We start from the raw sequence: 26135 nt of genomic DNA on the forward strand, positions 1-26135 counted from the left end.
TGGCGTACCCGTTCAAAGTAAGGGACCCGTGGTACTTCGAATAATTTACCCGTTTAAATTAAGGGACCCGTTGTACTTAAAATAACTTAACCGTTCAAGGTAAGGGACCGAGGTACTTCAATGACGAATAACCACTCTTTATAGGCAAGCCAAGGTGTAAAATTGTCAGATTCAAAGCGCCATAACACTTGGGTAATACGCCCTCAATGACAGTTACACAAACCCAATGTATACTCATTAACACACCAGTAGAATCAATGTGGTCGAGTGGGACTGACTTCGGTTCCTGACAAAAGATCCGGGGTTCGATTCCTACCTTCGCCTGATGAGTCCCAAAAGGACGAAACCGGTCGTGAAGTGGAATATTTCTTTCTTCTATTGTGTTGACAAAAAGTAATAAAATAATTCTTCATCCCACATTTCCGCTGAATGGTCCCTAAATAACCACGGGCGTGCAGATCTTTGACCCCCCTTTGTCCGTTCTGTTGAAATATGTAAACTACGTTTCAGTAAATTAGTGAACGTTTTCGATTAAGGCGATGATGCAAATTGTTAACAGCGTTATTACCGTTCAAGTAACATGGACACCGTTACATTTTAACATTTGTTACATCTCACCGGTGTTTGCCTCAAGTTTAACACTATATTCTTGTCAAACATATAAAACTAAGAAAGTAACAATGAGTCTCAGAATATTATATAGTTTATTAAATTAAATGCAATTTGTGAGTCAAGAATATAACAAATGACAAAGATCCAACGATAGCTTAAAAGAAATGTTTTCATTCAACCAGAAATGTTGTCACGATATTCTTCAGTTAGAGTTCATGTCTCATCTGTTTCGTTTGTTCATCAGGGTAGAGGGCGTAGTTTCATTTCTGCATATTTGAGGTTGTAATAACTCTCAGGAAGGTTATACCAATAAATGCTTTGATAATGACCCGTTTTTCCAAAGTAGAGACCTGTTAGGTGGGTATAGTGACAATTCTTGTACCACCAGGCACCAAAATAATACGAAGCACAGTTGTAGCTACTATGTATGTCGTTGTCCCGGTCTTTCGTAGTGAAGGACATGTTTCTGTGATAAGCCATAGCGTCATAATCTGAAGGAAAGACAGTAACAGTAGTTAAATGCAATACTTAATTTACTTTGTGTGATAAATAATCCGAATTTGTTGTTACGAAATCATCATAGCATATGAATAAATTCTTCTTCCACCGGCTCAAGTTAACACTGGAGGGGTTAGTAGAGTTAATATATATGGTACCAGAATCTTTGTAAAGCATTTTAATGCTAAAGATAATGTTGTTCAGACTTGGGGGTTTCAGATTTTTTAATCTCATTGTATTACAATACATACACATTTATTAATGTAATATATGATGCCATCTGTATGGTGTATTGTCAAAACATCTGTTAAACTTTCAGGTCGATTTTTTGCCTGTAAAGTATATAATCTTTGTCATAGAAAGTAGACTAGACAAACGCATTTTATTAACCAAGTAGTAAATTTTAAAGATTGCCTACTTTTATTGTGTCTGTGTTAATTTTTGGCATAAAGTATGATATTTCCAATTAAGTGAAAATTTGACAGTAGATTTTTTTTAGTACTAACAAGATTTGTAAAGACAATTAGTTTTTTAAAGTAACTGTAGCCTAGTGGTATTGTTCGCATTTTCGAAGCAACTCATGAAATAAATGTATTATAAGTTGTGTCACGTAAGTATTATTAATGTTATCTTTCCGTTTTGGTTTTTGTTCTGATTCTGAGGACAAACTGACGTATTTTTACAGATTACTAAGATGAGTGTTACCTATTGATTATAAGGCTGTGTTGACATATTTTTCGTTATACTAGATAGGGCAATCATGTCTAACCGCGTAGTGCCATTCTTACGTTCGCCAATGTCTCATTTCTTGGAACAAGTAACATTGTCTTAATATTGGCATATGTAATTTGAAAGGAACTGAATCTTTTTAAATGGTCATTCCTAAAAAGGACGTTAACATCTGATTTAGACATAAAACTTGGGCTGATATCAACGGTTTTGAACGGCCTGCAGCATATTAAAATTCATGTTGTGTCTGCAGTAATCCTTAACGAACTATATCATGTTAATATTCATTTTGTGTACATAAAGTATTCTATCTTGTACTTGGCTAGTGTCGTTTCAAACGTAGTTGAATTGTTTTATATGTGGCCCGTCATTTTGCTATCATACTCGCCAAGTGGAAGGACGGAAATGTTTACAATACTAACAAAGTCCCACAACGATGGCTCCAACGTTTTATGAACAAGCAATCAAAGTGTTCTGCTAATATTTTTTATAGTAATATAATTGGAAATTGGAATACCGTAACAATTATTCAAGACTACCAAACTTAACTATAACACAGAAAACCCCAATACTTGTATTATTCTTACTTGCTGTGCTTTCCGACAAATATTCACCAAGATCTGGTAATCTGTAGTTACTGCTTTCATCACTAATTCTGAAGAGGTTGTACTTGGCGTAGTAGGGTTTTCCGTTGACATTATTCATGTCGATTCGTAGCTCATAGTTGCCTTGGTTTGTCAAATGAGCAATGTTGTCATTACCAAGCCAAAACTCTCGGCGAAGGAAGCCGAAGCCTTTCTTATATTCATTCCAGTCACGGTAAAAATTTACAGCGCCATCGACTCGACGTAAGAAAACCTGTTGAAGATAGAATGGAACATCGTCTTTTTTCCTTAATGTTAAATCTTTCGACGGACATTTCTTTCATTCTTCAATATTAATTTGAGTAGTTCATTCAAAATGATGTAAATAGAGATCCCATCGAATGTATTTGTTTTGGAAACGATGATACGAAATGTACTTTACGTAAATAAAACAAATAAATATTGTTTTTCACCCTTTTAAAATAAAGACATTACAAGGAAATTTCAACTTCAATGCCTTTAATTGAGAAAAGTGGCGAGTCGTGTAATAACTTTACTCTTGAGGTTTTCCAAGCTTAGGTCATTATTGTGTCCAAGTTAGTCTCTGCAAATTCAACAATACAGCATGGTACAAACCTAATTTTCTTATATAAAAAACGTACCGTCCAACCTCCGCCATCGATGGAATTATTACAATAAACCTTGAAAGGTTTTGGAGCACCGTCGGGCTGAATCATGAAAATACCAGATTCCGTTTGATCATCACATTGTTCATAGACTTCCTTGCAATCTCTCGGATATTGAGGCTCTTGGTAGTAGAAGTAAGATGAACCTGAAAAATCAGTGAAGCAGGAAACAGGGTAACTTTCTTTTGTCTTTCTTTTTATTTTTTCAATTAAAGATATGGCATTGAATTGAGAGAAGTGGCAATTCGTGCAGTAAGAGTTTACTCCTAAGGTTGTCTTAGCTTTAGTCACAATTGTGTCGAAGTTAGTTGTTGCTCTCTGCAAATTCAACAATACAGCATGGTGTAAACCTAATTTTCTTATATAAAAAACGTACCGTCCAACCTCCGCCATCAATGGAATTATTACAATAAACCTTGAACGGTTCTGGAGCACCGTCGGGCTGAATCATGAAAATACCAGATTCCGTTTGATCATCACATTGTTCATAGACTTCCTTGCAATCTCTCGGATATTGAGGCTCTTGGTAGTAGAAGTAAGATGAACCTGAAAAATCAGTGAAGCAGGAAACAGGGTAACTTTCTTTTGTCTTACATATATGCATAGAAGTGAATGAAAATCGAACAAAACAACACAGAGTTTTAGTTATCTAATTATTTGAATACTTTAGTTCAATCAATAGACGTTCCCGAAATATGACGCTTAATACGGCCTAACAGTGGCTGTTGAACATATCTTTCTCTTCAAGTAATTTAGTCCAATAGACGTTCCCAACAATATTTCTTATTTGGTTTTCACTTTCAACGATATTTTTCAACGATATTAATCAGTTTTTTAATTTTAAATTAAATTTAGTTTAATTAGTTTGAATTATTTTCTTTGCTGAACTAATTGGTTTCCTACATTCTGATGGTATTTAAATAACGTGTAAACGAGAACCGTATACAGAATGAAAACTAAAAAGCTGAATTTCATTTCCAAGTACTCCAGATTAGGTTAGCTAACATTACAAGCCAGGTTCATTTTTACATACAAAATAGTTTCATTCAATAAAAAACCTTGCAATTTGATGAAAGTAGGAAATGACACAGAGTAAAAAGCAAGGAATATGGTATATAAATAATATATCGAAACTGTTATTTTGTTTGGTCACGAATAGTTAAATTTCCCTTTGAAATGAAGGAACACTTAACACTAACTTGTAGATACAGTTGCCCTAAGCAAATATGACACTAAAATAAATTACACCGATGCAATCAAATGAGAACTGCATCGTTAAAGTGAAATAAGCTTATATGCACAAAATGTAAGTAAATAAATCTCGAGTGTGTGGCAACTTACTTTCTGTGTCTCTTCTTCGCCTGGAGTTACTGTTATCAGTTCCCACGTCACTCTGTCAAATAATAGAAATTGAAAATTATAACTTCCTTCAAAACTATCAAATATAACGTAATGTGTGATGCGAAATTATCACTCAGATAATCTCCTTTGTTGTATAATCATTATTCTTAGCCTTATTTATTGTCTTTTGTTTAATTCGAACTGTTCGTTCTGATAAATATAAGAAACGACCAGGAAAACGTTTCCTTTCTTCAAATTTCTCACTCTGTACACAGTTACTTGAAGTGTGAATTTTGCGTTATGATAAATCAAAGTCGTGTGCTTGTTTGATTTGGCTTGTTGATTTGATTTGATTTGACTTGTTGATTTGATTTGATTTGTTATTGATCAAATTTGATTTGATTTGTTAAAACTTATAGTTGTTAATTATCGTATGTACAAAACACCAGGTATGATTTTATGGAACGACAGATACAGAAATGTATAACAGTCCTGAAAAATAAATATTTGTGGAAAGCAGATTTTCAAAACGGACGGAGCTGTCAAGTTCAGGAAAGAACTTACAAGCAATTTTAAGGAAGTTTCAAGACAAATCTTATGAATTAAATATGTAGTGTCGAATATACAAATCCATAATCAGGTTTCGAAAACAACAGTAGAATCATTGCGTAGTTTTGTATAGATATGAAAGAAGAGATCCTGTTAAATCTACAGAGTAAAAAACAACAGGACTATTGCTTAGTTTGTATAGATATGAACACGGAGAGCAGGTTAAATCTACAAAGTAAAACAACAGTAGGACTATTGCTTAGTTTATGTAGATATGAATACGGAGAGCAGGGTTAATCTACAAAGTAAAACAACAGTAGGACTATTGCTTAGTTTATATAGATATGATTACGGAGAGCAGAGTAAATCTACAAAGTAAAAACAACAGTAGTTAAATAACAAAGTGATCTCAATTTATAAACGTCTTCGTTTCTGGTTAACATAATTTTGCCTTTCAATGTTGATGTTTTCTTAGTTCAAATGCTTGATATAAAACAAAAGTCATGAAGTATCATTAATTTTTAAAGTAAATATTTTAAATCTGGATTTGCAAATTTATTTTACCCTTCTCTTTTTATACTTATATATTTTGATACTTTAGTCAAGTCTGTTATACATAGAAATTGAATAATGGGTTTTAATGAAACTAGTTTTCAAAACACAGGTGACGGTCATGTTCAAGAAGCTGAAATCTACTAAATAAAGTGAACAGCAAATTGAAGCATTAACGTCTCAATAACACATTTGAAACAAGTATTAATATAGACATTAATATATATATTTTTTAAACTATCTGATTTGGGATAATATCTTTTGAAAACTTAGTGACATTAAAATCCTTAGTTAAGTAAATAGCAAACACAAAATTGAAAATTGTGCAAGGCCATCGTAGCCAAGCAGTTCATTTTAAAACCATGATGGTGATGGTCTGTCTACCTATTCAGTTAAAGTTCGTAGTCTATTTGCAAGATATAATAGCGAGCAATTATTATTCAAAAGTACTTAATTCGTTACGCCGATAACTTTAAGAATATTTGATGATATTAGACAATAAACCTTCTAGATATATAACACTGCATATATTTAATAAAATATCTTTTGGTCACTTTGAGCATAGTATACTTATGAAGCTCAGAAACTTAGAATCCCCCATATAATTCAATAAATTAATAACAAAACAAATGTTCCTCTTAATTTAGCTGCAAATATAATTATATTTAAAATATTAAAACAGTACTGCAAAATTCCTTTCCCGTAACTTGAACATTCATTGTTTTAATAAAACTTCGATTAGTTCAAAGGTATTGAAATGTCTGGTAATTTTAAGGTGATTGAAGTAAATATATAGGGAAAGGCTGCTAATTACTTTAATTAAAATATATGTAAACATAATTAACATTTGGAAAATAACTGAAAGTGAAAAAAAATGTTATGATATAAAACAAAAAAAACATGAAGGATCATTACTTTCTTGAAGTAAAGATTGCAAGTCTAGACTTGCACTTTAATTTTAACCCCTTTCTCCTAATTCATATTGTGTAAGTAAATGTAAATATTTACAAATTGAATAATATTCTTACAGGGTTTCAAAAGATTTTAAATGAAACTAGTTTCAAAACACAGGTGGTGGTCAAATTGAAGCATAAACGTCTCATAAACTAATTTGAAAAAAAATTATCAATAAATTCATCAATATATATTTTTTACTTTATTTATTTGGGATTAAATATTTTAAATATTGCTGTTGAGAACTTAGTGACATTAAAATCCTCAGTTTAGTAAATAGCAAACACAATATTGAAAATTGGGAAAGGCCATTACTAGGAAGCAGTTCTTTTCAATACCGCTGATGCTGCTGGTGTGCCTATTCAGTCAAGGATCATAGTTTATTTGCAAGATTTAATAGCAAACATATATTATTCAAAATTACTTCATTTCATTACGCCAATAACTTTTAGGATATTTGATGAGATTAGACAATGAACCTTCCATGCTTATGAAGCAAAGAAACTTGGCATTCTCTTGTAATTCACTAAATTAATAACAATACAAAATGTTACTCCTAATTTTAGTCAAATAATTATTTATGTTAGTTTCTGTAGTCAAGTTGCGTCCAACTTGAGTAGTTTTTAAATCTTGCTTTGTATGTTAGTCTAAATATATCAAAAGTTGACTGAGGTTATAACTTAAATATTAAGTGGTAAATATATGAATAATTTTAGATTAACAAAACTGATAAAAAAAATCAAATACTTCTCGTTACTTGAACATTCATTTTTTTTAAATAAACCTTCGATTTGTTCAAAAGTATTGAAATGTCCATTTTCTGGTGATTTAAAGTTGATTTAAGTAAATATATAGGAAAAGGCTGCCATTTACTGTTCGTAAAATATTTGTACAATGTTACAATGTAACGGTGCTAACAATTATCTAATAATGTTCGACATCTCAGTTCCCAATCTTAGAATGAATTCAACTTATTGTCTATGTACCGTACACATGGATAAAAATATTTTTTTCGAGTTCTCGAAAAGCTTTAAATGCTTTGTGTTAATTTCAGTGTCCCTGTATTAACTTTGTTAACAATACGGCCTTATCGATGATACATGTTATTACTTCCCAATGAATTTTAATATGTTGAATACATTTTTAAGAAGGGATCCACTGTTAGAAGGTTTAACGGAGCTTTTCAAAGCGTAGAGAAAAATGTAAGTTCACCATCTCAAGAGAATTAAAGATATGGTTACAAGATCTCTTTAAAATATGTATAAACATGTTTGTTGATCAGAAAGATGTTACATTGTTCATGAATTTAATTGAGAAAATCTGAAGTATTGAAAGGTTTTAAGTGATATGGTTAGCAGTGAAGAAACATTGAAAAAATAAAAAAACAAGAACTCAGTCTGAATTGCTGCCTGCACCGATTTAGCAAAAACAAAAAGAATAAATTATAAAACAGAAAATATATTTTACAAAATTATACAAAAATGGACATTTCGATAAATAATGAAAACGTCCTGAAATATAATTGAAAGACTTACCACTTCATCAGAAAATTCTACAGAGAGAAACTCCAGAAGAAAAACTCCAAAAATGAAGAAGCAAAAAAGCTGTAACTTCATGGTTGATTGAATGAAATGTAGACTTTATTTAGAATGATATCTTCTGAGCAGAGTCTGCAAGACGAATGAAGGTATTTCTCAAATACGATGGATCTCTCAGTTTAAGGAAACAACTGTTAATACTATGGAAACCTTGAATCATCTCGATTCATCAACTCAAGTATGAAATTATGATAACGTCTTTATGAATATTTTTTTTTAATAAAATTTACCAGAGGTACATTTGCGTTTCCTTACTTTCCACACGAGCCCGGAAGTCCTCCTTTATTTTATTTGTATTCAGATATCTCTTTACAATGTTTACCTTAAAAACAAATTTTAAATCAATTATCAGTCATTCTTTGTTTCAATTGTACGAACGATAGAGCATTGCTTTTAATATGATCCTTGCAAGATCCTTAGATAGGATCGAATCATATATTATTAATATGTATTAACCTGTCATAAGACTTGCAATTTATTTAGCTTTTCATTGATATATACATTAAGATAGGACATGGTCATACTCGTTTTAAAACTTTTGCGTATAGTTCAACAGAAAACCCAAAGTCTCGTATTAATATATTATATTTATTTTTAGCCAATGGATCGTTTAGATGAGAATCAGTATGCTAATTCGCATTGCAAGTGTGATGTTGTAATATTGTAAGATCTATCAGGAATAATACTTTCTATTAACATTACTTCTTAAAATAGGGATGATACTATAACATTAAGATAACCCATACAGCTGAAATGATTGTACTGAATGAGGCGTTAGCGGCCTAGGGATTAAATTTCTCAAAATCCATCTGGATAATGGCCAGTCTATTAGCATTATGCACAATACCACTTGTCTTAGTGTGTTCTGCTTTGATAAATGCTTGTCTTGTTAGTTGGTCACCAGTGTTGTGAGTTCTTACTATTATCCGAGTACCAAGTACGTGCTAGTAATTGAGGTTCCGAATACCAAGTATCAGAGTCCGAACACGTCATATTAGATTCCGTGTACCGAGTACGAGCGCTTTTTCATTCGAGTTCTGGTACTGAATGACTAGTACGAGTACTGTAACACTCGAGTACTTCCACCGAGTGCGTGTACCAAGTACTCGCAAAAAATACTCGAGTACTGAGTAGGGCTACTTTTCGAGTACTGCAACATTGATGTTCACTGTTATCCCGGGCATATAACTGTTCGATTTCTTCGATATTAAAAGTGATGGATAGAGGTTTCAACAAAATGTGAAGTTTATTTAAAAAACCTAAAATACAGATTGGTTGAACAGGTTACCGACAACCAGGTTAATAGTTTGGTTGTTTGGGTAACATGTTAATTTCCATATCACGTGTTAACTTATGCGCTTCACATGACGGGATTTTATGTAAACTTTATTTGTTATGTAAGTTAATTGTCATAAGATGACGAACACGGTTATCTTTATAACCATGTCATAATTCACTCAAAATACTTTTTGATCAGTTTAAATAAAATATATGATACATTTCTTTTCGTTAGCCTCCCCGCCTCTTTCTTCTGTGCGTATGTTTGCAAGTCTGTGCAGTCGATACGAACGTGTTACTTCCCTTACTCCACTTGCTCAAAACATCTTGCCCTTGATTCTCCAATTTGTGTTGAGTGTGTATGATGAACAGACTCAACAACCAACATATACGTTTCATGTACACGCAGTTTGTTTCAAGATACACTTTCTGAGAATTCTTTTCACATTTTTAAGTAAGACGTATGAGGCTTACCCTAGTACTGTTATACGTACAACTTTTTGTTACAAACCAAATGCATTACTAACTGGCTCGAACTCTAAGTACGGTTGATTTCATACTCCATACTTCAGACATAATACATGGCATTTTGAGATTGCACAATACATCATACAATAATATAACTCTAATTGAAATACCTGTAATGTATTTGATAGTTGTATATTTGAAAGACAAGTGAAAGTATAAATTTCGTATTTTTTATCTGACAATAACACTAGAGTCCTGTTCATCTTGTTTATACCGAATAAATACATGCTTGTTGTACCATACACTACGTACAATATAGGCCTACATAGTCCTATGACATACAAGTATAGGTTTCACTCGCCAACAGTAAGGACTGTTGCTCGACAACAGATGTAGCTATATACGGAAATGTATAGGGGACATTTCTCTTGCTACTAAACCACAATACGTTAAATGTCTGATATTTACCGTTTAACAATTTTCAATAGATCTCTATCATCAGGAAAGTCAATTTAGAAGTGATATATATATAGGCCTTTGTATTTTTTTCATAATTTCCTTAAATTATTTTGAAATTTTATTGAGGTGTTCACCAGCTGTTGGATTTCAGTGATAGTTTACAGCAATATTGTCAAACTTTAAACTGAGGATTGCTTCAAATTTGATGAAACCTACATCGGACCTACCACTGTTTAAAATTAAGTATACCCTATTAAAATGATGTACCTCATCATTATAGTTTTGTTCACAGTAGTTACCCAACAGTGGACTATTTGAAATGTCAGTTATTTAAGCATCTTTGTGGTGGTATTATGAAAAAAAAAAATTTGCTTAGATTAGTTAACGCAGATGTTGCTTTAATGTATTCATGAGTAAGTATAACTTGAACAAAGACAAGCAATAACGTGACTGTTCGGAAATCATATCAAAGCAACAGAGCTGACAAAGGAAGTTGCCTTTGTACAGAGATAATCCAGTTATTCGAATACATCAGCTTATGTCCAAAAATAAAATAAAAGTAAGGCAATCAAAAAACAAAATCAAAACAAAGCAGATTACCGAGTACCGCTCAGTCTCAATAGGGAATCTCATGTTTGGATTCTTAACAAGAAGAAAAATCTTAACGAATGAATCTTAGTTTAATTTTTAGTTATCGCTGAAATATCGCTGAAATATCATAGTTTACTTTGGAGATTTCGTAATCGTAGCGGAAATTTTGGAACATGCATTTATGAACTATAATCATCTAAATGTGAATTAAAGCTCAATAAATTATTAGATGAAATGAAGGTGTCGTAATATGTTGTTATGTATCTGTGAAAAGTAGGGTTGGCTAAGGTGGGAAACTTTGTGCACTGACATTATTTAATGGAAATGTGTCGCTGAGCATTCTGTTGCTTTAACTGATTTGTTTTATTAAATTTAAATTCATTTTTGTTAAGATTTTCAATTCAGCTGGACTTCACAATTGAAATAAGTGAACAACTTCGTTTAGGTCATTGTGGTACGTGCGTAAGTTTAGACAAATTTTACATTTACCCCCTTTCATGATATGACGTCACTGATGCCCTAAATCCCATACCCACGCTAACGCCACCGAGTTTGAGATCTATCGGCATCACGGCTAATGAGTTCATGACAAACGTTTTGTCCACACACATAGGCTACAAGAACACAAACACACACACACACATTATTTTTGATACCCCCCTCCTCCTCCAAAATTGTAAGTTCACTCCATGGTATGCATATGAATGACCAATATCGACCATTCAATATCTATTTGTTTATTTTCCTGTCTTAATCGGCCCTCCGTGTCATATCAATTTGTTTCTATGGAGGAGTCGCACATCCACTGTCAATATCACAGCTGTCAATAATCCATTCAATGCAATGAACAATGTATATACTGCCACATTCTATATCCCGATTGGTTAAATGGGCGGGTCTTGTACGGTTGCGTATGTAAACATGTATGCGTATGCACTGTGCACTGGCACGAGCGTGACTATGAAAATTCATTTTTGAGGCGTTTTTATCGCAAGGGTTTTAAATTGGATTCGGTCCCTATAAGATTGTCAGACGTGTAAAAGAAAATGACATTATTGGCTAGTTTACACTATGACGTATTCAGTCACCCATGTATTACGTCAATCCATACAGTATTTTTAACAACCGCTCAGACAAAAGTTCAACCCTATTTTCCACTGTAGAAACAAAACTTGATTTGGAAATCGATCCAGATCAGTATATTGGCAAATCAGAGCAAAGCTTACATATACCTTCAATCCTGTAGCACCTGCCTTGAAACTATTGTGTACACAAAGCAAACTGTGTCGAATAGTTGAATAACACAACACGCTTGCTAGCTCAGCTCTTACCATTTTAAAACTGCCAGGAAACAGTACCTTGCCTGAGAAACCAGACAAGATGCCATAAGAAAAAATACCTAAGTCAGGAGAATTGCAGATCAAACATCTTGCAAGAAGGCCAAAACAGCCTTGATTGCTAAACGTGAGACTGGAAAACTTAGGCAACAGCACAGTATTACTAACATTTCTTATTACACACACTATATTTACTGGTAGGCATTATGGATATGCCTCCACCAATGAAGGAAGAGAAGAACTTTCTATGTCAGTGGAAGCCTGGCAAGACAAAAAAGCACCAACAAAAATATTCATAATTATTTAAATATGTAGAATAACATGCATTAAGCATTCTGTAAGTATTATAAAATGTTAATTTCGATTGCTTGCATGTTGGCCGAATTATGGTGCTTTGAAAGATTTCAAATTAATTGCCAACTGCAATTAATGATGAAATATGTTGGTTGAAGTAGTTTGCTATGCAGAACTATGGAATGAAATAATAGATGTCTTACCTGCAGAAAGCTTTTTGAAACTTCTCAAATAATGATTGCTTAACCAAGGTGATTTTCAATACAGAAAGAGTGATAATTTGTGGCGAATTTTTCTAAAACACTTAATAGTTCTGTCATCATGTTTAATCCATAATAAGTACTGGTGATCCAGTTCCCATAATACTATATACACATAATGTGTACGGACATTAATTTAATACATTTAAGTTTGTACTCAAAAATATTTGTCATAACAAGCATTGCACCTGGATCTAATAATATAGAGGGTGGGGAGGTAAAATTACACTCAAATAGATTTTAGGGATTTTCTACGACCACTGTTTAATGAAATATTGCAATATGTGTATGCCGTCTATCCTTGCCATGTACAAGGTACCAACTATAGATATTCATGTTAGTCATATTTTCCATTTATTTGAATTATTGCCTTTTTGTAAAGAACTGTTATTATCAATGTTGTTAATAAATAAATATTCATAAGGAACCCAATGGTACTTAAAATAACTTATCCGGTCAATGTAAGGCTTGGCAAAAATATTTCCCCCTTATCAACATGGAGAATTATACACTTGAAGAAAGACACAGAGAAACCAGAAGGAGTGGAGGAATCTGCCTATTTATATATGTAATGATGTTAGTTATAAATGAACACCTGATCTATCAATATTTAATGGATCTATTGAGTCATTGTTTATTGAAATTACAAAGCCTTGTAAACGTGAGAATTCCATCATCGGTGTAGTGTATAGACCACCAAATGGGTCATTGGCTGATTTTAAAACACACATGGAAAACATATTGATCGCTATAACCAATCACCGGTGTGCTACGTATATTATGGGGGATTGTAACATTAACTTGTCCAATTTTAGTAAGTCTAGAGATTTTTTAAACATAATCCACTCGTACGGTTTTTACCCTACGATAAATAAACCTACTCGTTTTAGTAGTAATGTAGCTACTGTTATTGATTTTATTATAACGAATGCTAATTCCTCTCTTACTACAGGCATACTCATTACTGATTAAAGTGATCATATGCCTATATTCCTAAAGGTTCTTGAAAGGACAAACAAGACAAAAAGAACCCTTTCATATACGAAATTATAACAGATACAACATATCAGAATTTATCGCAAAAGAAAACATCCATGGATTACTAAGGGTATACTCAAATCTATTAAAAGATAAAAACGTTTCTACAGACTTTACTCAAAGCTCCTACAAATAGCAGTAAAGAAATTTATGTTGCTTATAGATCTTACAAGTTAATCCATACAATAAGATTTTCTAAAAGATTATATTTAAGAAATCATAGTACCCATCTGTTTCAAAGACGGCGATCGCGAAACCAGCGACGATCAAGAAATTGCAAACGGCTTTAACGATTTCTTCAATAACCTTGGACCCTCACTTGCCAGCAAAATCAATCATTCTGCAAAATCAAACAACCCCATAAAGTAATAATAGTACGCGAAACTCTATTTTCACCTACCCTATCAGGGAGGAGGAACTTTTACGTGTAGCGAATCATTGCTTAAAGCCAAAGAAAGCAGCTGGGTATGATGATTTCAAGCCAGATATTGTTAAGCAGGTATTACCTTTCATTGCCACCCCTCTTACTCATATCTGTAACATATCGTACACCACTGGGGTATTCCCAGACAAGCTGAAGATTGCTAAGGTCTACCCATTTTTAAGAAAGGAGAATCCAATATATACGAGGACTACCAACCAATCTCTATTCTATCATGCGTTTTCAAACTTCTCGAACGTCTCATGTCCAACAGAATCATAAATTTTCTCGATGCTAATGACATATTTTGCAAGGAACAATATGGATTCCGCCCTGGTCACTCAACTGAGCTTGCCCTGGCAGATGCCATTGATAAATTATACGATAGCCTTGATAAGAAGAAACCATGTATTGTTATATTCTTAGACTTATCAAAAACATTTGATACCATTGACCATCGTATTCTCCTAAACAAGTTATCAGTGTACGGTATTGGAGGACCAACCCTTAACTGGATGGACAGCTACTTATCGAAACGTTTACAGTATACTTCGTATAAGAACACCATATCTGACTATGCTGAAATCCGCTGTGGTGTTCATCAAGTTCAATATTAGGACCACTTCTTTTCATTATATATATATATATATATCAATGACATCTGCCATATCTCTAATATTGCAAAAACTATTTTATTTGCAGATGACACTAGTATATTTTTTCGAATCCAATAATTTGAATACTTTACATGACATAGTATCCATAGAGTTGGATCAATTTTACGACTGGTTTGCAACTAATAAGCTATCACTTAATCTTGATAAATAAAGCTACATTGTTTTCAATAAAAGTAAATCTTTTTCTTAGAAAAAAGACATTTAAAGGGATGGTAAGCCTATCAAGTATGTACATAGTATTAAGTTTCTCGGAGTATATATTGATAGTAAACTTACTTGGTGTGAAAAAATATCAAATATTGCAAACACTGTGACGAAAAATGTTGATATCATTTCTAAGTTGAAACACTACTTTCCTCAGAATATTCTTAGAATACTTTACCAAACATTAGTTTTCCCCCATTTTTCATATTGCTCTATAATCTGGTCTGGCATCCATCATGTTTATCTTCACCCTCTTGAAATCCTACAAAAGAAAGTCATTCGTCATGTAACTCATTCTGAATATCGTGAACACACCAGCTCACTTTTCAAATTGCTCAACTTATTAAAATTTAGCGATATCGTTAGGCTGAATGTAGCTACATTCTTTTACAAGGCTTGGAATGGCTTACTTCCTGCAGCCTTTCATGACTTCTTTACTATTAACAGCGCCACCGCACTAGAAGTGCCGGTCAAGCACACCACAACTTATGTAATACAACATTCGGTATGTTAAGTTTAAAGAATCGTGCTATGTGGACATGGAATTCTCTGAAAGCTACTATGCGTCTTTTACTTAGGCTGAAGAGCATGGGTGTCATAGGGAATTTACTGTCTTGGATCGGGAATTGGCTTGGTAATAGGGAACAGAGGGTGGTAATTAAAGGCTGTGCTTCTTCTTGGCAGAACGTTACTAGTGGGGGTCCACAAGGGTATGTATTAGGTCCCTTGTTGTTTGTTGCCTATATAAATGACATCGACGGAGATATTTTGTGTAAAGCTAAGTTTGCTGATGACACCAAATTGTATTCTGAGGTCTCTTCCAAAAGCGATTCTGAGAAATTTCAAGCGGATTTGGATAAGATTTGTTCCTGGTCTCAGGGGTGGCAAATGCTTTTTAATATTGTTAAATGCAAGGTAATGCACATTGGTAGTAGTAACCAAAAGTTTACATACAATCTTAATGGTGTGGAGTTACAGGAGGTCTCTGTTGAAAGAGACCTATAGGTATCTACATTGACTCATCTCTACAACCTCCTAAACATTGTCTTGAAGCTGCTAAAAGAGGTAATAGGGTTTTAGGTATGATCAAGAGGAACTTCAGTTTTCTGAAAGAGGACATCGTAGTTAGTGGAAGCCTGTCAAGACTAAAATGCAACCAAAAGAAAAGTATTCTCAAATGTATTTCATATGTAGAATAACATGAATTAAGCATACTGTAAGTACTATATGAAATGTTAATTTCGATTGCTTGCATATTAAACGAGTTATAGTGCTTTGAAATTTCGCAATTTAGTGGCCAAGTGCAATAAATGATGAAATATGTTGGTTGAAGTAGTTTACTATACATAACTATGGAATAAAATAATAGATGTCTTTCTTGCATAAAAATTTCTGAAACTTCTCAAATAATGATTGCTTTGTTAAGGTGATTTTCAATACAGAAAGAGTGAATATTGTGGTAATAGCAGTCTTTTGTGGCGAATGTTTCTAAAACACTAATAGTTCTTTATTAACATCTTATCCATACTAAGTACTCGTGATCCAGTTTCCATTACTATAGACACATAATGTGTACGGACAATAATTTAGGACATTAATGTTTGTAATCGTGAACATTTGACATAACAAGCATTGCACCTGGATCTAACAATATAGTGGGTGGGGAGAGGTAAAATTAAACTTAAATGAATTTGAGGAATTTTCTACGATCATTGTTTAATGAAATCTTGAAATATGTGTATGTCGTTTACACCTTGCATGTACATAGTATCAACTTTAGATATTCATATTAGTCATAGTTTTCCATTTATTTAATTTTTTTTTGTAAAGAAGCATTATTATCAATGTGGTTAAGAAATAGATATTCATAAGGGACCGTGGCACTTCAATGACTTTTCCGGTCAACGTAAGGGACCCGTGGTACTTCAAATGACGTACTTGTTCAAAGGAAGGGGCAGTGGTACTTGAAATGACGTACCCGTTGAAAGTAAGGGAGCCGTGGTACTTCAAATGAGTACTCGTTCAAAGGAGGGGATCGTGGTTCTTGAAATGACGTACCCGTTGAAAGTAAAGGACCCTTGGTACCTCAAAGGGCGTAGCCGTTAAAAGGGAGTGACCAGTGGTACTTACCTGTTCAAGGTAAGGGACCGTGGTACTTCAAATAAATTACACGTTGAAAGTAAGGGACCCGTGGTACTTCAAATGGCGTAGTGAGTGTTGAGTGATGATATCATGGGGTGGGTGATAGTATAAGAATGCCCTTCCTATCGGGGCTTGAATGCATATGTTCTAGTCTTTTTGATTAGAGAAGCAGTCACCGTTTTGTTTAAAATCGGGTCAAATACAGGGGTATCGATAACCAGGTCGGGACTATTTAATGTCACCGATGTCCCTTGATGAAGTTACCCTTCGTCTATTGTATTTACAAAAATAATAAAATAATTCTTCATCCCACATTTCCACTGCACGGTAAAATAACCACGGTAATGCAGACCTTTGCCCCTTTTTGTCAGTTCTGTTTAAATATGTAAACTACGTTTCAGTAAATTGGTGAACGTATTTGATTAAGGCGATGTTTTAACATCGTTATTACCGTTCAAGTAACATGGAAACCGTAACATTTTAACATTTGTTACATCTCACCGGTGTTTGCTTCAAGTTTAACACTATATTCTTGCCAAACATATCAACTTAAAAAAGTAACAATGAGTCTCAGAATATATGACAGGTTATAAAATTTAATGCAATTTGTCAAAATTATAACAAATGAAAAAGATTCAACGGTAGCTCAAAAGAAAATGTTTTCATTCAACCAAAAAAAAAAACAATGAGTCTCAGAATATATGACAGGTTATAAAATTTAATGCAATTTGTCAAAATTATAACAAATGAAAAAGATTCAACGGTAGCTCAAAAGAAAATGTTTTCATTCAACCAAAAATGTTGTCGCGATATTCTTCATTTAGAGTTCAATTCTCATCTGTTTCGTCTGTTCATCAGGGTAGAGGGCGTACTTTCATTTCTGCATATTTGAGGTTATAATAACTCTCAGGAAGACTATACCACTGAATGCTTTGACCATGACCCGTTGTTCCAAAGTAGAGACTTGTCAGGTGAGTATAATGACAATTATTGTACCACCAAGCTCCATAATATTTCGAAGCACAGTTGTCAGTACTATATTTGTCGTTGTCCCGGTCTCTGGTAGTGAAGGACATGTTTCTGTGATAAGCCATAGCGTCATAATCTGAAGGAAAGACAGTAACAATACGTAAGATGTTTACTCCATTTACTACTTGTGATAAATAATCCTAACTTGTTGTTAAGAAATTATCATAGCTTATGAATGAATTCTTAATCCACCACCTCACGTTATAACTGGAGAAATTAGTAGAGTTAATACATATGGTGACGGAATCTATGTAAAGTCTTTTAATACTGAAGATAAAGCTGTTCAAATTTTTGAGTTTCAGAGTTTTGTCCCTGTTTCTAATTATTTACTTTTACCCGATTGTATTAAAATATATACACATTTATTAACGTGACGTATAATGTAACTTGCATGGTGAATTGTCAAATCCTTTGTTATACTTTTAGGTCGATTGTCTGCTTGTAAAGTAAATTATCAGCTTATTTTTGTTCAATAAAGTAGACCAGACAAACGGAGTTATTAACCAAGTAGTAAATTGCAAAAATGCATGCTTTAAACGTGTGGGCTGATTTCCGTTTAAGCACATATTCAACAGTAAATGTTGTCATTTATTACAAACAAGATTTGTGAAGACAATTTATATATATATATATATATATATATATATATATATATATATATATATATATATATATATATATATATATATATATATATATATATATATATTATTTTAGCCTAGTAGTATTATTTCCTTGTTCTAATCAACTTTATCAAATAAATGTTTAATAAGTTCTGTCATGTAAGTATTATTTGTGTTATCTTCCCGTTTGTTTTTGTTCTGATTCTGAGGACGAACTGAAGTAATAATCAGTATATAATAGGCTGTTATTGTATCCAAATTTACAGATTACTGTCTAAGACGCGTGTTAGTTATTGATTATGATGGCTGTGTTCAAATGTTTGTCGTTATACTACGTAGGGTAATCATGCCTAACCGCGCAATGCCATTCTTACGTTGGCCAATGTCTCATTTCTTGGAACAAGTAAACTTGTGTTAATATTGGCATATGTAATTGAAGTGAACACAGTATGTTTAATAGGTCATTTCTCAACAACCAAAAAAAATGAGATATAGACATAAAACGTGGGCTGATATCAACGGTTTTTGACGGCCTACAGCATACTAAAATTCATGTTGTTTATACTGTAATCATTTACGACCTACAGCATATTAAAGTTACTTTTGTGCACAAAGTATTATTTTACAGCGTGTACTTGGAAAGTGTTGTTTCCATAAGAGGGCCGTAATTTTTTAACATACTCGCCAAGTGGAAGGACGTAAATGTTTACAACACTAACGGAGCCTCACAACGATGGATTCAGCGTAGTATGTACAAGCAATCAAAGTTTCAGTTAATATTCTCATAGTAATGTAATTGGAAGATCGTAACAATTACTCAAGACTACCAAACTTGAAATGTTTAAAATAACACAGAAAACACAAAATTCGTGTATTATTCTTACTTGCTGTGCTCTCAGACAAATAGTCACCAAGATCTGTCAATCTGTAGTTACTGCTTTCATCACTAATTCTGAAGAGGTTGTACTTGGCGTAATATGGTTTTCCGTTGACATTATTCATGTCGATTCGTAGCTCATAGTTGCCTTGGTTTGTCAAATAAGCAATGTTGTCATTACCGAGCCAAAACTCTCGGCGAAGAAAACCGAAGCCTTTCTTATAATCAATCCAGTCACGGTAAAAGTTTACTGCGCCATCGACTCGACGTAAGAAAACCTGTTGAAGATTAAAAAGGAAAATCTTCTTTTATCGTAATATTTAATCTTTCGAAGGAAATGTCTTTTATTCTTCAATACATATTTTCAGTACCATAGTTTATTCAAATTGATGTAAATAGAGATGTCATATGATTTATTTGGTGTGGAAATGATTACACGAAATTTTCTTTACCTAATTAAAACGAATACATACTTTTTTTGTCTTTCTTTTTATTTTTTCAATTAAAGATATGGCATTGAATTGAGAGAAGTGGCAATTCGTGCAGTAAGAGTTTACTCCTAAGGTTGTCTTAGCGTTAGTCACAATTGTGTCGAAGTTAGTTGTTGCTCTCTGCAAATTCAACAATACAGCATGGTGTAAACCTAATTTTCTTATATAAAAAACGTACCGTCCAACCTCCGCCATCAATGGAATTATTACAATAAACCTTGAACGGTTCTGGAGCACCGTCGGGCTGAATCATGAAAATACCAGATTCCGTTTGATCATCACATTGTTCATAGACTTCCTTGCAATCTCTCGGATATTGAGGCTCTTGGTAGTGGAAGTAAGATGAACCTGAAAAATCAGTGAAGCAGGAAACAGGTTAACTTTCTTTTGTCTTACATGTTTGCATAGAAGTGAATGAAGATCGAACAAAACAACACAGAGTTTTAGTTATATGTTTCTTTGAATACTTGAGTTCAATCAATGGACGTTCCCAGAAATACGACGCTTGAAACGGCCTTACAATGGCTGTTGAACATATTTTTTCTTTTAGTTATTTATTCCAATAGACGTTCCCCAAAATAGTTCTTATTTGTTTTTTACTTTGTTATTTTTCAACGATATTAATCAATTAGTTTGAATGATCTTCTCCGCTGAACTAATTGGTTTCCTACATTTTGATGGTATTTAAATAACGTGTAAACGAGGACCGTAGACAGAATGAAAACTATTAAGCTGAATTTCATTTCCAAGTACTCCAGATTATGTTAGTTAACATTACAAGCCAGGTTCATCTATACATACAACATAGTTTCATTCAATAAAAAAACCTTTCAATTTGATGAAAGGAGGAAATGACACAGAGTAAACAACAAGGATATGGTATATAATAATATTTCGAAGCTGTTATTTTTTTGTCACGAATAGCGAAATTTCCCTTTGAAATGAAGGAACACTTAACACTAACTTGTAGATACAGTTGCCCTAAGCAAATATTACACTAAAATAAATTACACAGATGCAATCAAATTAGAATTGCATCATTAAAGTGAAATAAGCTTATATGCACAACATGTAAGTAAATAAAAATCGTATGTGTGTCAACTTACTTTCGGTGTCTCTTCTTCGTCTGGATTTACTGTTATCAGTTCTCATGTCACTCTGTCAAATAATAGAAATTAAAAATTATAACTTCCTTCAAAACTATCAAACATAAAGTAATGTGTGGTGCAAAATTAAAGCACAGATAATATCTTTTATTGTTTAATCATTATTTTGGCCTTATTTATTGTCTTTTCTTTAATTCGAACAATTTGTTTTGATAATTAAAAAAAACGACCTGGAAAACGTTTCCTTTCTTCAAATTTAAAGTGAATTATGGAAATCGAATTTTCAAATGTTTACTTCAACGAGTGACAATACCTGGCGCACATAATTATGATGTTTGCCAAACAAGAAACAAACAAGGAAATGACAATTGTTTTTGTATTTTTTAAGTTGAAAGGATAAAGTGATACAACTTGCTCTATAGTAGAGGTTACTATAAGAGACTAACAAAGGTATAATTTAAATAACTATTTACATGTGTGATGCGGCATAAATAATAATAAATAACATAAATAAATAGGTTTTACAGCATCGATCAGTTATCATCTTTAAAAAAAAAATGTAAATTAGAATATCACATCAAAGGGTCCATGGCACAGTTTTATCATTACTTTAATCTCTTATAATATGTCAACTTATGCATTTTGTATAAAGAATAGGGAAAATTAAGAAAATCATAAAATCATGAATCTAATTCTTGTAAAATATCAAACAAGGAAATGACAATTGTTTTTGTATTTTTTAAGTTGAAAGGATAAAGTGATACAACCTGCTCTATAGTAGAGGTTACTATAACAGACTAACAAAGGTATAATTTTAATAACTATTTACATGTGTTATGCGGCATAAATAATAATAAATAACATAAATAAAGAGGTTTTACAGCATCGATCAGTTATCATCTTTAAAACAAAAATGTAAATTAGAATATCACATCAAAGGGTCCATGGCACAGTTTTATCATTACTTTAATCTCTTATAATATGTCAACTTATGCATTTTGTATAAAGAATAGGGAAAATTAAGAAAATCATAAAATCATGAATCTAATTCTTGTAAAATATCAATAGGAACACGGCTTCTTGATGTTCGTTATTGTGTAAGTTACGAACAGATCAGTCAAGACCAGGAATGAACTACAAACTAGTTTCAAAACACAAGTGACGGTCTATGTTCAATAAGATGAAATCTCTTAAATAAAAACATTAAATTGGAGCATCAACGTCATCAACTTAGTGACATTAATATCTTCAGATTCGTAAATAGCAAGCACAAAATTGCAAATTGGGAAATGCCATTGATGTGAAGCAGTTCTTTAGAAAAGAAGATGTTGAAGTTTACTCAGTTAAGGATCATAGATTATTTGCAAGATTTAATAGCGAATAATTATCATTCATTTGTTTTTAATGCTTCGTTACGTCCATAACTTTACGGATATTTGATGATATTACAAAATTAAATGTCTAGATTTATAATACCGCATGTAAGTACACAATATATGGTTTGGTCACATTAAGTACGTGCTTATGAAGCAAAAAAAATATACTGTTCTCGAGTAATTCACTAGATTTATAACCACACAAATGTTCTTCTTAATATTAGTTAAACACATATTTATGCTAGTTTCTGTAGTCAAGTTGCGCTCGGCTTAAGTAGTTTTTCAAATCTTGTTTGTCTGTTAAATATATCAAAAGTTGACAGGTTATTACTAACTTATTAAGAGGTGCAAATAAAAATATATTTAAATTATTAAAACTGCAAAATTCCTTTCTCGTAACATGCATTGTTTTAGTAAACCTTCCATTGGTTCAAAGGTATTGAAATTTTTATTTTCTGGTAAGTTTAAGGTGATTTAAGTAAATATATAGGGAAAGGCTGCCAATTACTATTCTTAAATGTCTATTTTCTGGTAAGTTTAAGGTGGTTTAAGTAAAATATAGGGAAAGCCTGCCAATTACTATTCTTAAATGTCTATTTTCTGGTAAGTTTAAGGTGATTTAAGTAAATATATAGGGAAAGGCTGCCAATTACTATTCTTAATTGTCTATTTCCCGGTAAGTTTAAGGTGGTTTAAGTAAATATATAGGGAAAGGCTGCCAATTACTATTCTTAAATGTCTATTTTCTGGTAAGTTTAAGGTGATTTAAGTAAATATATAGGGAAAGGCTGCCAATTACTATTCTTAAAATATATGTTAACGTTATTTCACATTTCACATTTGGAAAATAATAGAAAGTGGTTATCAAAGGGAATCAAGTCTAAGATAAAAAAAAGGTATAAGAAGTTTAAGCTGCTTTCTCTTCCTTACTCAATATAACTGGTGAAGATGATGCTTTTGTTTAACGATATTTAATTTGGTAAATGGTAATGTCAATATTTAGGATTGTTTTTGTAAGACGATTTTTTTATTTAATTTTATTTAGCTGCATGCTATGCTATGATATAAACAAAAAATATGAAGGATCATTACTTTCTTGAAGTAAAGATTGCATGTTTAGACTTGCACATTAATTTTAACCCTTCTCTCCTAATACTTATTTGTAAGTAAATGTAAATATTTACAAATTTAATATATTCTTACAGGGTTTCAAATGTTTTTAAATGAAACTAGTTTTCAAAACACAAGTGGCGGTCATGTTCAATAAGCTAAAATCTCCTAAATAAAGTGAACACAAAATTGGAGCATCAACGTCTCATAAACTTTGTTGAAAAAATAATCAATATATTCATCAATATATATTTTTTTACTTTATTTATTTTGGGATTCAATAGTCTAAATTTTGCTGTTGAGAACTTAGCGACATTAAAATCCTTAGTTTAGTAAATAGCAAACACAAAATTGAAAATTGGGCAATCCCATTACTGAGAAGCAGTTCTATTCAAAACCGGTGATGTTGCTGGTCTACCTATTCAGGCAAGGATCATACTTTATTTGAAAGATTTAATAGCGAATAGTTATTTTCCAAAATTATTTATTTTGTTATGCCTATCGTCTTTAAGACATTGGATGGTATTAGACAGTGAATTGTCTAGATATATAAATCCGCATGTTAGTAAACAAAATATGATTCGGTTATATTAAGCACAAGCTTATGAAGCAAAGAAACTTGGTATTCTTATGGAAATCACTAAATTAAAAAGAAACAAATGTTATTCTTAATATTAGTTAAAATAAATATACAGGTTAGTTTATGTAGTCAAGTATCGCTCGGCTTGAGTAGTTTTTCAAATCTTGGTTGTCTGTTAGCCTAAATATATCAAAAGTTAAATAAGGTTATTACTAACTTATTAAGTGGTACAAATATACGTATATTTTGATCATCCAAACTGCAAAAAAAAAATACTTTCTCGTTACCTGAACATTCATTGTTTGGTTTAAAGGTGTTGAAATGGCCATATTCTTTAATTTAATGTTGATTTAAGTACATGTAAGGGGAAAGGCTGCCAATTACTATTAGTAAAATGCTTGTACAATGTTATGATGTTACAGTGCTGAACATTTTAGAAGGATGTTCGGAACTTCAGTTCTCTTTCTTGGTATTGGAGATTACTTTCGGCATTTCATATTAATTATTATTTTAAAAATGAAATCAAGTTATTGTCTATATAACGTATACATGGATAAAAATATTTTTCAAGTCATTGGAAAGACTAAAACAAAATCGTGTTAAATTCAGAGTCCCTGTATTAACTTTGTTAACAATGAGGCTTTATAGATGATTTATTTTAAAAATTCCCAGTGCGTTTTAATATGTTGTATATATTTTTAAAAGGGGGTGCTTTTCAAAGAGTAGAGAAAATGAAATTTCTTTTCAAATAAATTAAGAGATAGACTTTTTAGATATCTTTATACTATGTATAAACATGTATGTTGATCAAAAAGATGTTACATTGAACAGGTGTATAATTGAGAAAGTCTGAAGTATTCAAAGGTTTAAGTGATATGGTTAGCAGTGAAGAAAGATTGGCAAAAAGCAAGACATCAGTCTGCATGCACCGATTTAGCAAAAACAAGAGAAGAAATTGTGAAAGAGAAAATGTATTTTTCACATTTAGACAAAATTAATATTGATAAGATATGAAAATGGACAGTTCGATAAATAATGAAAACGTCCTGAAATATAATTGAAAGACTTACCACTTCATCAGAAGATTCTACAGAGAGAAACTCCAGAAGAAAAACTCCAAAAATGAAGAAGCACAAAAGCTGTAACTTCATGGTTGATTGAATTAAATGTAGACTTTATTTAGAATGATATCTTCTGAGCAGAGTCTGCAAGACGAATGAAGATAGTTCTCAAATACAATGGATCTCTCAGTTTAAGGAAACAACTGTTAATACTATGGAAACCTTGAATCGTCTCGATTCATCACCTCAAGTATGAAATTATGTTAACGTCTTTATGAGAAATTTCATTTTAATCAAATTAACCAGAGGTACATTGGCTTTTCCTTATTTCCCACACGAGCCCAGAAGACCTCCTTAGTTTATGTGTGTTTAGATAATTTTTTACAATATTTACCTTAAAAGAGAATTTTTAAATCAATTACCATTCTTTATTTGTTTCATTTGTACAAAATATGGAGCATTACTTTTAATATGACCCTTGAAAGACCCTTAGATATATTTCGAATCATATATCATGAATACGCATTGAACCGTCATTAGACTTGCAATATATCTGGCTTCTCATTGATGTATACATTCAGATAGAATACGGTCATAACCTTTTTTTAAC

General features: G+C 32.3%; 1 protein-coding gene and 1 long non-coding RNA gene across 5 annotated transcripts in view; both read right to left on the bottom strand.

The window, feature by feature from the left end:
* LOC139974466 (uncharacterized) overlaps positions 1 to 26135 on the bottom strand; it is a 65870-nt gene that overhangs the window by 3056 nt on the left and 36679 nt on the right. The gene's annotated exons all lie outside the window — the stretch shown is intronic.
* Positions 688 to 25695, bottom strand: LOC139974461 (fibrinogen-like protein A). Of its 4 annotated transcripts, XM_071981633.1 has the most exons (6): positions 25535 to 25695; positions 21399 to 21450; positions 3525 to 3655; positions 3086 to 3124; positions 2427 to 2697; positions 688 to 1103 (listed from the first exon to the last, which is right to left on the bottom strand). In XM_071981633.1, exons 1-6 carry the CDS (start codon positions 25613 to 25615, stop codon positions 853 to 855), a joined length of 825 nt encoding a protein of 274 aa, XP_071837734.1. In that variant the 5' UTR covers positions 25616 to 25695; the 3' UTR covers positions 688 to 852. The 4 variants fall into 4 exon arrangements, with proteins under 4 accessions (XP_071837734.1, XP_071837736.1, XP_071837735.1 ...); XM_071981635.1 differs by lacking the exon at positions 3086 to 3124 and having other exon boundaries at positions 3486 to 3655; XM_071981634.1 differs by lacking the exons at positions 2427 to 2697; positions 3086 to 3124; positions 3525 to 3655 and adding exons at positions 19809 to 20079; positions 20471 to 20640.

The sequence above is a fragment of the Apostichopus japonicus genome, chromosome 9 (assembly GCF_037975245.1).
Source record: "Apostichopus japonicus isolate 1M-3 chromosome 9, ASM3797524v1, whole genome shotgun sequence".
Lineage (NCBI taxonomy): Eukaryota > Metazoa > Echinodermata > Holothuroidea > Aspidochirotida > Stichopodidae > Apostichopus > Apostichopus japonicus.